At 38.5% G+C, this 12,582-nt stretch overlaps 1 protein-coding gene across 6 annotated transcripts in view; it reads right to left on the bottom strand.

Moving 5' to 3' along the window:
• Nucleotides 1–12,582, bottom strand: part of oxr1a (oxidation resistance 1a) — a 141,085-nt gene that overhangs the window by 13,831 nt on the left and 114,672 nt on the right. For all 6 annotated transcript variants that reach the window (XM_055163400.1, XM_055163402.1, XM_055163401.1 and 3 more), the window contains one exon: nucleotides 10,513–10,595. In XM_055163400.1, the coding sequence (XP_055019375.1) occupies nucleotides 10,513–10,595 (83 nt within the window). The remainder of the gene's footprint in view (nucleotides 1–10,512; nucleotides 10,596–12,582) is intronic.

A 12,582-nucleotide genomic window follows, 5' to 3' on the forward strand; every position in this document is an offset into this window, starting at 1 on the left:
TTCAAATAGTTGGTGCAGGTACAGTTTTAACAAAGAAATATGGCTGTTAAAATGTATTTTTTATTTTCCCACCTCTAATGGTATAATATGTCGATTATCTCATGTATCACCAGAATATGATAATATTGTTTTGTTCGTAGCTATGTATCATGTATCGTGTCAAATCATGAGGTACCCTGAGATTTCCAGTCCTAATCTCAATATTTTTGTTAAGAAATAAATCATATCAAAGCTGATGGATGAACTGTGCTTCTAAACTCAAGTGGTCAATCTAAACCATCTAAAATCTGCTATTAAACACCTACAAACAGGACAATAATTTTATCACTAGAAATACAATACTGGTATAAAATGTAAACATATTTGTCTAACTTTAGATTGTACATAACCTCAGCATATTATGGGTTCAATTTGAGGGTTTTTGCTTGACAATTTAATTTTACCTTTTCTCTATGCAACTACTGGTGTATGCAGTGCTAAATTACAGACTTTATATTTGGCCCCTAAAGCTGGATAATTATAACTAGTAATACCTTTTGCATTTAAACTTCCATGGGTTTTGGAGAGTGAAAATATCTTTCATATTTTCACTCTCCAAAAGCATAAAAAAATTAAACAAAATAAACTATCTTTTGAATGGTGAAGAGTCCTGAAAATGGCAGCTAAGAGGAGACTAAAACACATGAAAATATATACTTTTACAATTTCAGCTAAATATACATGTACTAGTAGACAAATTTTCTCATCTGATCCATAATTGCTGCATCGTCTGGCTTTAGGAAATGGAAAGAAAACCTTTAAACAAATGCCACCACAGAAGTAGCGGTACAGTCTAATCAAATTTTCATGTCCAGACTCAGAGGTCAGGATTGTTGTAGATATATATTCAAAGCTGCTTGTTGGAATAATTCAATTAGCTGCTACAACAAAATGTTAATTTCATCTTTTCTCTAATATGAAATTACATTAAAGGACATCTCTCATAAGGGCAGTACAGTACCACGCCCTTTATCAACCACAAAGAAATGTGGTTACGATCGAGCCTGTCTCATTAACTGGTACTTGCCTGATATGAAGTGTTCACTGTTAGAGATGTGTAATATAATGTAAAAAAAAATGTATTATTACAATATAGGTGGGGAAATATTGTGTTATGGAACTGATTTATATATTTTAAATGAGTCCTTTTACTTGAGGTCAATGCAACATCTTCTCCTAATTTACCTGAACTCTACACAGACCTGACCATCTTATTCTTGACAAACACCTGAATGTTTCTATCATAACCATGGCATTAGCAGCTGCCCTAAGACACATCTGCTGACAGCATCACATACTGACGTGATCCATCATCCCATCTCAGGAAGACCACCGTGACCAACTGACATGCAGCGTGATAATAAATGTCCTGTCTCATACGGAGGAAGGATGACTCAAAACTCATCAGAAGACCTGGTCACTGTTACACTGTCCAAGGAACAACTGACTAAAAGAGCAGTAAACCAGGGCTAGCCCAACCATAAACAAGGGCAAAAAGCCCTGTTTCCTTAACACCCATGTTCAAACCAGTTTTCACTCTACTAATCCAAAAATGTCCATTTTGTCTTTTTAAAGACAATACAGAAGAAGCTGAATATGGCTTGCAGCTAGAGGCCGAAGGTAAATATATCTCTGTATTGTCTTTAAAAACAAAAAAACAAGAAGTTAATGTTCAGTCTACACTTGCGGGTTGTAAGCTACCTTGTAAGCTATCTGCACTATCAGCCCGTCCGAACACCGCAATGAAATCATACAACATACCTATATAAACAAGGCAGGTGAATTTTCGCCTATAGACACAACAACAATATGCACTAGAGGCACTGCTGTGCCACTGCAACGCCAGGACTCGGAGTAGGCTCTCATCCAAGTACTAAACAGGCCCAACCCTGCTTAGCTTTCTCAGACATTCACAAGGTGGTATGACTTCTTGAGCTATTACACTGAACTTTATCATGTAGACATTACATATTGCAATTCCCGTATTTCCGAAAGTGTTTTGCTTGCGTCCCATAGGAAACCATGTGTGTGGGGTGGCTCATTGGCCCAGGCCTTTGCTTCATGCAGCTCCAGGGCACAGCATTGATTCTCCCTCTGTGCTATTTGCAGCCGCCTCATCCATGAACTATTTATTTTTAGCTTTATAGCTCCTCTGTTGCCCGGCACAAAGGCAGTGCATGGGCCAGCTCCAGGTCTGCAGACAGAAGAGAGTACCTTTTAGTGGAGCACATATCATTAGCTGATCTATGTGTGACTTTGATAGGAGCATATGGTTGTCACCACAGGAAGCCATGGCATTAGGGTTATAAATAGTGACTCAGGCTGACAAGAAAGCACTCAAATGTTGCTATATCAAAATGTAAACACAGAATTGAAGGTCCTATATTACACGGAATGAATTATTGTGAGCTTTAAGCCATGTTAGAATGCTGTTACCTCATCAAAAAAACATACCCAGTATTTTGTTTCATTCACGCATATGTGAGTAATTCTGTTTTATTAGTATGTCTGCATCTCCAAAGCTCAAAATGCTCTGTTGCACCTTGGGATATCATGAAGTGGTTGTTTTCAACAGCTACATTTAACCTTCAGTTCAGTAGAGATTGGCAATTCCAGGACTGAAATTATCCAAATGATTCTAGTAGAAGTGTATGGAGTTTAAAAACACAGTGGAGCACTTCCTGTATTACCAAACGACAAGGTGGAACAGACTGTTTGAGAGAAGAACTCAGCCTAAATATGTGTAAACATGTGTGAATAAAACAAAACTCAGCTCCAGGTGTGTTTTGATAAAGAAACAACCTAATAACATAAATCAAACATAGCGTAACATGGGCCCTTTAAACATTAGACAAGCCAAATAGGAGAATACGCCACTGTGTCTGTGCAGACCCCAAGCCTGAACAAAAGGAGAAGTATGCATCAGAGTAAAACTGCGCAGTCAAAGCTCTGTTATTACAATAAAACAATGAAACAATAAAATACCCCTAATGGTTTAAACTACAAAAACACTGCTGCAAAAAGTATATAAACCACTTTCAGATTTCCAAATTTCATTAACTGAAAATGCATCATAAAATTGTGAACATATGAAAGAAAAGACATTGTGGTTTTATGTCTAATAAAGCAATAATAATCTTAATAATTTAATTTAGGCATCTCACTTGGGCCTTGAAACAATACTGGGACATTGTACTTGGCCAAATCTTGGAGTCGTAGCTATTGATTTTACAGTTAGATGAGGCTTCTCCAACTCAATTAGAGAGACAGAGGATAGGTGAATGCAAAAGTGATCCACTGTTGCAGACACGTTATTGACACATTGACAGGAGAAAGCCCCATCACGATCAGGATCATAGCCGCTAATGACAGGTGCGCCTATGTCTGCTTATCACAAGGATCAATAAAACGCATTATTCATCCACAACTGGGAATGAATAATTAAGGTGAGAGCGATCGGAGAGCAGCCATCTTGGAAGTGTTTGACATGTATCTACTGGTAACCTTGTAAAACAGGAAAAGGGAATAAATGGACATATTTCACACTATGACAGAAAATACTTTTCAGTGTTTACATTTAAACGGTTGAAAGCGCTTTCACTCAAGAAACCACTCACCCATTCACACACATTCACATGTCTTGCCCAAGGACACAACAACAGCATTCATCTATGGGAGATGGAACTGCACCACCAACCTGTGGTTCAGTGGATCTGAGCACACAACCAATGATGTTTATGTCGAGATGGAAGTTACAAGTAGAGAATTACTGATATAAGGAAAGCTATGCGGAAACTCAAATCTCATGACTTCATTAAATAATCTGATCACAACTTGGTTCAAACATAAGGACTGGAACATGAGAGCAAATCTGTGAGCTCAACAGTAAAGGTCAACATTATGTAATAGCAGAGTTTTATGTTCCAATAATATAATGAGCAGTTCATGTATGTAAAGAAATTAGTGTGTCCTCATAAGAAAATTATTGCTGACCCAGACTGAAAATTTGGAAGGTTGTCAGTTCAATTCCTGCTCCATAACAGTGTAGATTGTTGTTGTGTCCAAGGGCAAAACACCCAAGTTACAATTTCACCTACAGATCAGCCAAAGTGTTTTTAGGTTTTTTTTTCATGGCCATTGCCGATTGTTTAGAATCCAGAGTAACGAATGCTCCGGAGTCAAAGCAAATGTCGGGAGCTGGATGGGTGCTGGAGATTTAATGCCGATTGTCAATGTGCTTAAAATCTCAAATTTCACCTCAATCACATGTTTCTTTAAAAAAAATATTACAACTCAATAAAAAAGATTACTCACAGATGCATTGGAATTTCTTTACCTACTTATCTTGTTCAAGGTTATCAGCTTTCAAAGATAATTTTTTTTCCTCATTCAAAATATATAATATTGTGTTTTAAATTGTTCATCGATATGGCAACTGTCCTAATTTCTCATCTTTCTGCAACCAATGGATTAGCATGTAAAAAATTAACAAAATAAACTCAAGAAACAATCAACCCAATGATTGTCTTACATAATCAAACCAGAAACATTCCCAGTACACAGTTTAATCAGCCATAAGGCCATATCTAAGAGCCTTCACTTTGTGTTTTTAAATGAACAATGAAACGCAGCCTTAGTGTGACAGTTTCCATGGAGACTTTGTGGTTACTAGCCCGATGGCATGTGCATTTTGAGCAGCCAACGACGACTGTTGTGATACATGATGACCTAAAATTAGCTTTGCTTTATGTGACTGAAGGGGAAGTCACACTATAGGGCATTCAGATACAAACCTGGCACATCTAAAACATTATTTGTAGGATATAACCATAGTCAACAGCTGAAGTTTGAATAAACTAGAGCTAAAAGAGAGCATAAACTATGGCAAAACTGAATAGCCAACATTGGTGCTTAAGCCCTGTCACGATAAATACTATATTGACTTATCGTTCAAAATATGAAATCTAGATTAATTTATTTTGGAGCTCATTCATTGTGTGTACAATTTCTTTGTAAAGTATTTTTGTTGTAATTCAATAACAAATGAGCTGAAAAAGCTTGAATGAGTCATTTATATGGCTAATTATTGAGAAATAATAGGACTTTCGGTTATTTATATGTTGCAGTACATGCCTTTTAATGATACTGTCTATTTAAAATTGGTTTTCCTGGGGTAATTACCCACTGATCTCTCCCCGTTTATATATTGGAGTTGTTTACAAGAGAACAATATAATGTTTAATAATTTCAAATAAATCATTCCAATACACATCCACCCTGAATTATACAGTCAGTAGAACAAGATGTCTCTCTCTGTGGCCTTGACAGTGTTGATAGTATTATGGCTCTGAAACACAAACACAGACACAGAAAAAGAGATACTCCCTCTGACAGCAGAGTCCCAAACCCAGGGGCTGCCGTGACGGAGATGTCACCTTGCTTGTTAACAAATGTGCAGACGTAAAACAAGTTGTGCCTCTACAAGCATCTTAATTACTACCTTTAACTAAGCGCCTTCTGTGATAAGACACAAAGGTACAGACCATTTTGATACAAAGTGCTTCAATAAATACATATATTAATGGTGCACAATGTACAGTAACTTTTCTGGTGGAGTGTCTATCATCTTGTCTATTGTTATAGTTTTTTCCTGGAGTTTTCCACAGTATGGCATTTAATATATCTACTGCCACGAGGACAAACGGGTAATGGCATCAGGTCAAGTTACAGGTCAGATCTGTGGAAAGGATACCCTGCTCACAGTAAGAATGCATGTTTTTCAAGGTTGATTTTAACAATGGAAATATCTGTAATTTAATAAATGCAAGAAGGATAGATTTAATGCCAAACTCTGGAACATTCACAGCAAAGCATTAACATCTCCATGGAGCCAAGTAGATAGTGAACCTCTATTAGAAAGGTTCCATAATGCACCTTTAACAAAAGTAATTAATTTTGGTAGATTCTATGCAGTTTCGAGATGAAATATCAGACGTAATAGAAAGAGAAATTCACCCTGGAAATGTTCAAATTTGGGTCATGGTGCTATACAGCCACGGCCTTTGAAGAGATCTAATAGTGATTTTTTTGTGTATGCTGGATACAGTTACAGTATCTCAGACAAGACCTAATGGAGCTCTAAACCATACGTATCTTACCTATAATATCTATGTTTTTCTGAAGGCATTTATGTACTCTTGGGTTTCTTTACTTCGTTAGTTACTCATTTTGAACATAGCTGTAAAATCATCTGTCTCTGTTTACATGTACCTTCCCTTCCCTCTGCACTTCTCACCCCATCACCATCCTTTCTCCATCCTCTTATTGCTTCTTGTGCTCCTTGTATGGAATGAGCAGCTGTGAAAGAGCCCAAACAGTGGGATCCCCTCTCCTCCTCAGTGCTGAATAATGCAATCAGAGTGAGTGATTGTCAGGAGGGCGCAGAGTTAAGAACAAGCATTATTTGTGTGTGCATCTCATATACGCGCGCACACACGCACACGCGCACACACGCACACACACACACACACCTGGCTCAGTGTATGACTCATCTAATGTCCACCATTTCTACAGCATTGGCAGTCTTAGCTGGAGCTGTTGCTACACCTTGTCCACGTGTAAATGAATCCAATCTGAGCATGGACATGAGCTCTTTGATTTTTTTTAAAGAGGATATATTACATAAAATAGACCTTTTAGAGATGTTATAATGGTGTTCCTTCATAATTAGCTTTACTCAAAGTTCTCTGATTGATTTTTGCATATTTGAATTATCCTTTTTTCTGCATTTGAGGCTTGAGTGCTCAGAAAATTTCAGTTTTCACCTTCTCCCCATCTCCACCCACTGTTATGCACTTTGCAAATACTCAAAAAAATCAGACTGCAGGTCAAACATGAAAGGTTAAAAAATGTCACTTTTTTCAGCAATGAAATCATGTAAACAAAAGCCTGAGGTTTGCTACAGTGAAATGCCACTATGACCAGGGGCCTTTGAGTTCTGCAGTGTGGAACAGAAAGTCAATAGACAGGTTTCTCTTATTAAGCTGTTTTAGATCAATATTGTGGTTTACAATGAATAAAGTGTAAATGAATGATCTACGTATAGTGTGTTAAAAATTTGTTTCTATATATCTGAACAAACACAATATGTCCTCTTTAAGATCTTTTCTAGTTTAGTTTTGTTAGAGAAAGCTTTCCTACTCTGTACTCCTTATTTGTAGATGTGGTAGTTCTTGTTAAAGGTACAAAGCATAATGTGGAGGGTCTTCTACTTATTTGTCTCCATAGAAATGATATTGCTTTGCCTAAGCAGCAGGCAGACCCTCCACTAGAAATGTTACACAGTGCACCTTTAAACATTTTAAATTCACTACATTATAAATCTCATACTGAAAAGAAACTGCACAGAATATGTTGATAGTTGCCAAGTCTGTGTCTCTGTCCCTCGGTTTGCAGTCTATACACATGGATCCAGGCCCCATCCTGCTCTCTTCAGACAGCACTTATGTCACTGAACAAAATGTAATGAGAGCTTTGCCATGCCAGTGCCACTGAGAGCACTTGAGTGAAGAGCATGTGGGAGAATGGAGGACCACACCAAAACATGAAGTCGCAATCAAAAGAGTCAGACCGCATTGATATGTTTCCACTTTTTTACCGACATAATGCACTGACACAAACAAAATTCCGTGGGATGGGAGATTCAATTAAAATACCAAAAGAAGTGTTTTATCTACTGCCAGAAAGGTAATAGTCGGAATGCAATGCTATTTATAATACTCGTACTTATATCTAGTACAGTTAACAAGATGAAAAGATCAAAGTCTACATGGTATGTCTATCTATACAGTAGTGACTTGAGTAATCAAGAAGGAGAAAAGGATCACAACCTTAGCCTAATTCACACTTACGGTAAGCTCCTGTCTAGACTGACTGTAATTTGGCTCCTCCATAAGAAATAACAATAATATGTAATAGTTCTAACATAGCAGAGGGTTGCAAAACTGAAATTTGGCACTTAGATTACATATCCAATCCAATCCACTTTATTTAAATAGCAAAATTCACAAACAAACAGTTTCCAAAGTGCTGCACAAACACATACTAATAACAGCAATAATAATATAATAATAAAATAGGCTGATAAGCTCACAAGAGAAAAAAACTCGCATATATGATGAAGATGCCTTATTTATGATATGTTTAGATGGAATATATAATTATATTTTGAACCATCCAAAGAATAATAATTAGTCAGCAAATATAACTTATAAAAGGCATGGCTGGTTTCAATATATAATTCAACCTAATTTTCTATCACATTTGGCTTAGTAGAAAACATCTGTTTACAGTAAATAAAAAATCAGGTCAGACTGTAAACTGAAACCGTGATGTAAACACCTCTATTACTGAACAACAGTCATTAAACAGTCATTAAATGTTCCAGCTCTTTTTTGTTTGAGGTCTGCCCAATCAGACCTCTCCCTGCTCACCTTTGCACTACTCTTTGTGTCTGCCTGGCCCCTCATCCATCTACTGTTGTGGTGATGGCCTTCAAACACTTTTTAATTGGACACAGGTCAAACCTATTGCTGGACATTGCTGAATAGACCTGGTGTTATCAGTGTCTAGGCAGATGGGGCTTGCAGCTGCTCAGGATATTCTTCAATATGAAAAAAAAAAAATCATCAGCTTGGAGGCAGGAAGAAGCCTATGTGGTAGATGGCGAGGGGAGGGAGATAGTATTGATAAGGCTGCAGAAGAGGAAGTCCTCGTTTTTCCTGTGGCCGCTGAGCAATAGACTATAAACTTATCAGCTGGAAAGAGAAATAAGGAAACAGCTCTGGTCGCTCATCCCCGACACAGGAGATGAGTTTAAGATAGAGAATCTCCTCCATCGTGGGGACCCTGCATACCACGCGACTGTGATTGCAGGTTAGGTGGAAATATACACAAAAGGTTAGAGGTGGACTGCCCAATGTTACTGCTAAATACATTTACATGAATTTTGTCACATTCCCAAACCCTAACACTCAATTTGTTCAATAAGAATGAAAGGGTCTAATAAAGTACCACAGCATCTTTGACTTATCCGCGTTAATCTTTATACAACAGCCATTTAGAACGTGCTTGTGAATTTAAAAACCTAATGAAACCCATTACATCATATTAAGTCCTCTTATTTTACTGACAAGTCTAGTTTCCATCTTAAAATAATCACTTTAATAGCTTGGTCACAGTGCTTTTAACAGAACAAGCAAGTTCCTTTCTGTATATTAGACTATGGGACAATAATTATCAGCCGTCCCTCCATCCATCATGCTATCAGCAATCTAATAAGGCGGCTACACAAGGAGACTGAAGGCTGCTAATAGCCCAGTGTGCTGTGTGACTATTTATAAAGAAAACCTGTTATGCTAAAGAATCCCTGTTTTCTGTGCATGCTCCCTGCTCCCAGTGGGCACAGTGTTTTGGTGATTTGAGCCCCCTGCAAGTAAACAAGAGCCTTGTCAATCAACACATACAGAATGACTGACGCGCTGGAGGTGGTGTCGGTCTGCTAAGGTGTTGAAGTGATGGGGGGAAGGGAGCTGATCACTTTAAATAACCAACAAAACCTGCGGAGACAAGATGCCATGAGGGCAGACCAAGGAACCCACCAAAATAAAAGGAGAGAGGAGATTATTTGGGCTTGTGTTAAGCCATGCTATTTAGCTTTCTTTCACATCAGACAGCACTCCTCACTGTTGCCACGCAGAGGGAGGCAAGAAGAAAAACAGTCCTGGAATTTGAGGGTCATTTGAAGAACACATGGACCAAAGCAAAGCAGGAGACACAAGCTCCATTTTCAGTTCACGCCAGGGAACAAGCAAGCTCTCACCCACCCTCTCTCTCCCTCTCTTTCTCCCTGCTGTTCCCTCTCTCCCCCTTTCTCCTACACAACAGCTAAATCAATAGAAATGACAATGCACTTGGAAGGTCATTCGCGAGTACAGCTTGCTCTGTGGTGGAATGCTTTACGAATGTGTGGCACAAAGGTAAACCACAAGAAAAACAACTGTGCATATGGCCAGTTTTCTTCTTTTCATCTGTCTCCTGCCATGGTCCTGTTTGGGCTGTCATCTCTTTCCATATATCCACATGCAAAATGGATCTCAATATCTCTGGACAGCCTCCTTAGCTGCTTGCAATCAGTATGCATGCAGAGTACTGCTTTTGTAAACAACCACCGACAGATACACGTGTAGAAGAAATCCACAAAATTCCCCTTCACTAATGAGCGCAACGCATGGACTCACACGGTTCCCCTCTCAACACGTAAACACAGGAGCTACATATGGCTAGTGATGAGAGCTACCAAGCAGACACCAGCAGCAGCAGTAGCAGTAATAGCAGCAGTGAAGCAGAAACACATTGCAAAGCATATGATGAGACTATACACAGAGAGTTAATGGAGGAAAGTGTTGTACTCACAGAATACTCAACGGTGCCTTTGGGTCTCTGGAACGACATGCGCCTCCCATCTTTCTTCTCAGGGGTCTTCTTCTGGCCGGTATCTGAAAGCAAGCGAGGCAAGGTACGCATCACATTCATGTTCCTGTGTCCCCCACGCAGCCCGCCGTCACAAGCTGCCGTGTCCGAGCAGCCCCGTGGGTAGACAGTTCATTCGTCAGCAGTGAGTGAGCCAGCCAGGCAGCCAGCAATCGTCAGCTCCCGGAGACACTTTGCACTGGACGTCTTTCTCTCCTCTGTCTCCCGATAGCGCGCACACTGCCTCACATACTGAACCTTTCACTATCTCTCCTACTCTCCCTCTCTCTCTTTCTCTCCGCTCACGTTTGCTTATCCGAGTGAGCCGCTGCGCAGTGCAATGACACAGGCTTAAAGTAGTTCACCTTGCCTGAGACACAGAGCTGACCTCCATCACTGTTCTGAAGATGGATACAGTTGGGAAGCTGTTGACGGGAATGGAGAGGAGAGAGAGGAGAGAAGAGAGAGAGGAGAGAGAGAGAGGGGAGCGAGAGAAAAGAGAGAGTGGAGAGGGCAGAGCTGGGAGGGGGGAGTGCAATGTGCTGGATGGGTGATTGGGAATGTTGCTGAAGAAGTGGTTCAAGTGAAAATACAGTTATTTAAGGAGATAGTAGTATTTTTGTTCATTAGTTTTCAAGGGATATACAATATATAATATATAATAACAACTGAGCTATCAAATTGCAAAGTCTTCAGTTTAGATAATAGAAAATCCTCTGTAAAAGAACAAAATATGTTTTTTTTTTAGAGAAAAATATTGTTAAATCGGTAGTTTAGACCTCTACAAACATGTTGTGAAATGCATGGGATTCCTGTTTTCTCTGAAATGCTAATGCCCCTGTTGTTTACAATGTTCAATGTGAAACAGAAATCATATATTTAATTGTATTCATAAAACTTGGCAGTAAAATTGCGATTCAATTTGCAGTTCTAGTTTGAAGACTTTTGTTTTTATGTCAGTTGTACTCTGTTTGGGAACATGTAGTCAGAGAGATGACAATTAAACATTCAAGGATATATTTTTGTTTTGATAACTGTGAGAAAAACATTTGAGAGCTTCTTTTCCTTTTGAGTTTTGGCTCACTAAATATAGAGGGATTTGCATATTGATTAGCAATAAGTGAGTAACAATAGAGGTGGTATAAGCTCTGTCAGTAACACTGCAGAGTCTTAGAGTTTGTGTAGCATTTAGACATGACATACTATAGATTTTACAACAGATGCCCTCCCTGACACAACCTTTTCTATGTGAGTGTGGAATGAACACCCTTGATTTTGCTAACTCTGGCTGGGTAAACAAAATAATGAAAAAAAATAAATAAATAAATAAAAAAACTAAACTAAATGACTAAAGGGAAAGCATGTAGGGGTCTTGTAAAGCAGTCAATGACTTGGAAGAAAAGGGAGGAGAAGATGGGGGGCTGGGACATGGGGATGAGCGAGTGGAGTGAATACTACAGTGATGAGATAAAAGACAAGCCCGAGATGGTGAGATGAAAGAAAACGCCAGAAAGCTCATGGGAGATGGCGATAACATAGTGAGGCATTAGACCTTTAACTAAGAAGATGGAAGACCTAGTTTTGGAAGAGACCTGTCACGATAATTACTATATCTAGTTATCGTTCAATACATGAAAGCTGGAAATATATTTTGGGGGGGGGTTAATATTTATTGTGTGTACCAGTTCTTTGCACTACCGGGAGATTTTTGGTTATTTTTATCTCTATATAATGAGATTTCAGCCGCAAAAGGTTGAATTAATAATTTCTATGACTCATTACAGATTCAAACTAAGTACTCAAGTGTTTCATTCTGCTGTTTATTTATTGCAGCTCACGGTTTTTTAACAATATTGCAGATTTACAATAGTTTTGTGGCTTAAATCTGCTCTTAGGTTTTTGTGTAAGTTATATAAATTAGTTTCAATATTATCATTTATCATCTAAATTTACTTCAACATATCACACTTCAAAATGTGGTAACGTGATAGACCTATTTTAGATAATTCTCAT

The sequence above is a fragment of the Boleophthalmus pectinirostris genome, unplaced genomic scaffold (genome assembly GCF_026225935.1).
Source record: "Boleophthalmus pectinirostris isolate CB_2022bp ecotype Guang Dong unplaced genomic scaffold, ASM2622593v1 HiC_scaffold_6, whole genome shotgun sequence".
In the NCBI taxonomy this organism is placed as follows: Eukaryota; Metazoa; Chordata; class Actinopteri; order Gobiiformes; family Gobiidae; genus Boleophthalmus; species Boleophthalmus pectinirostris.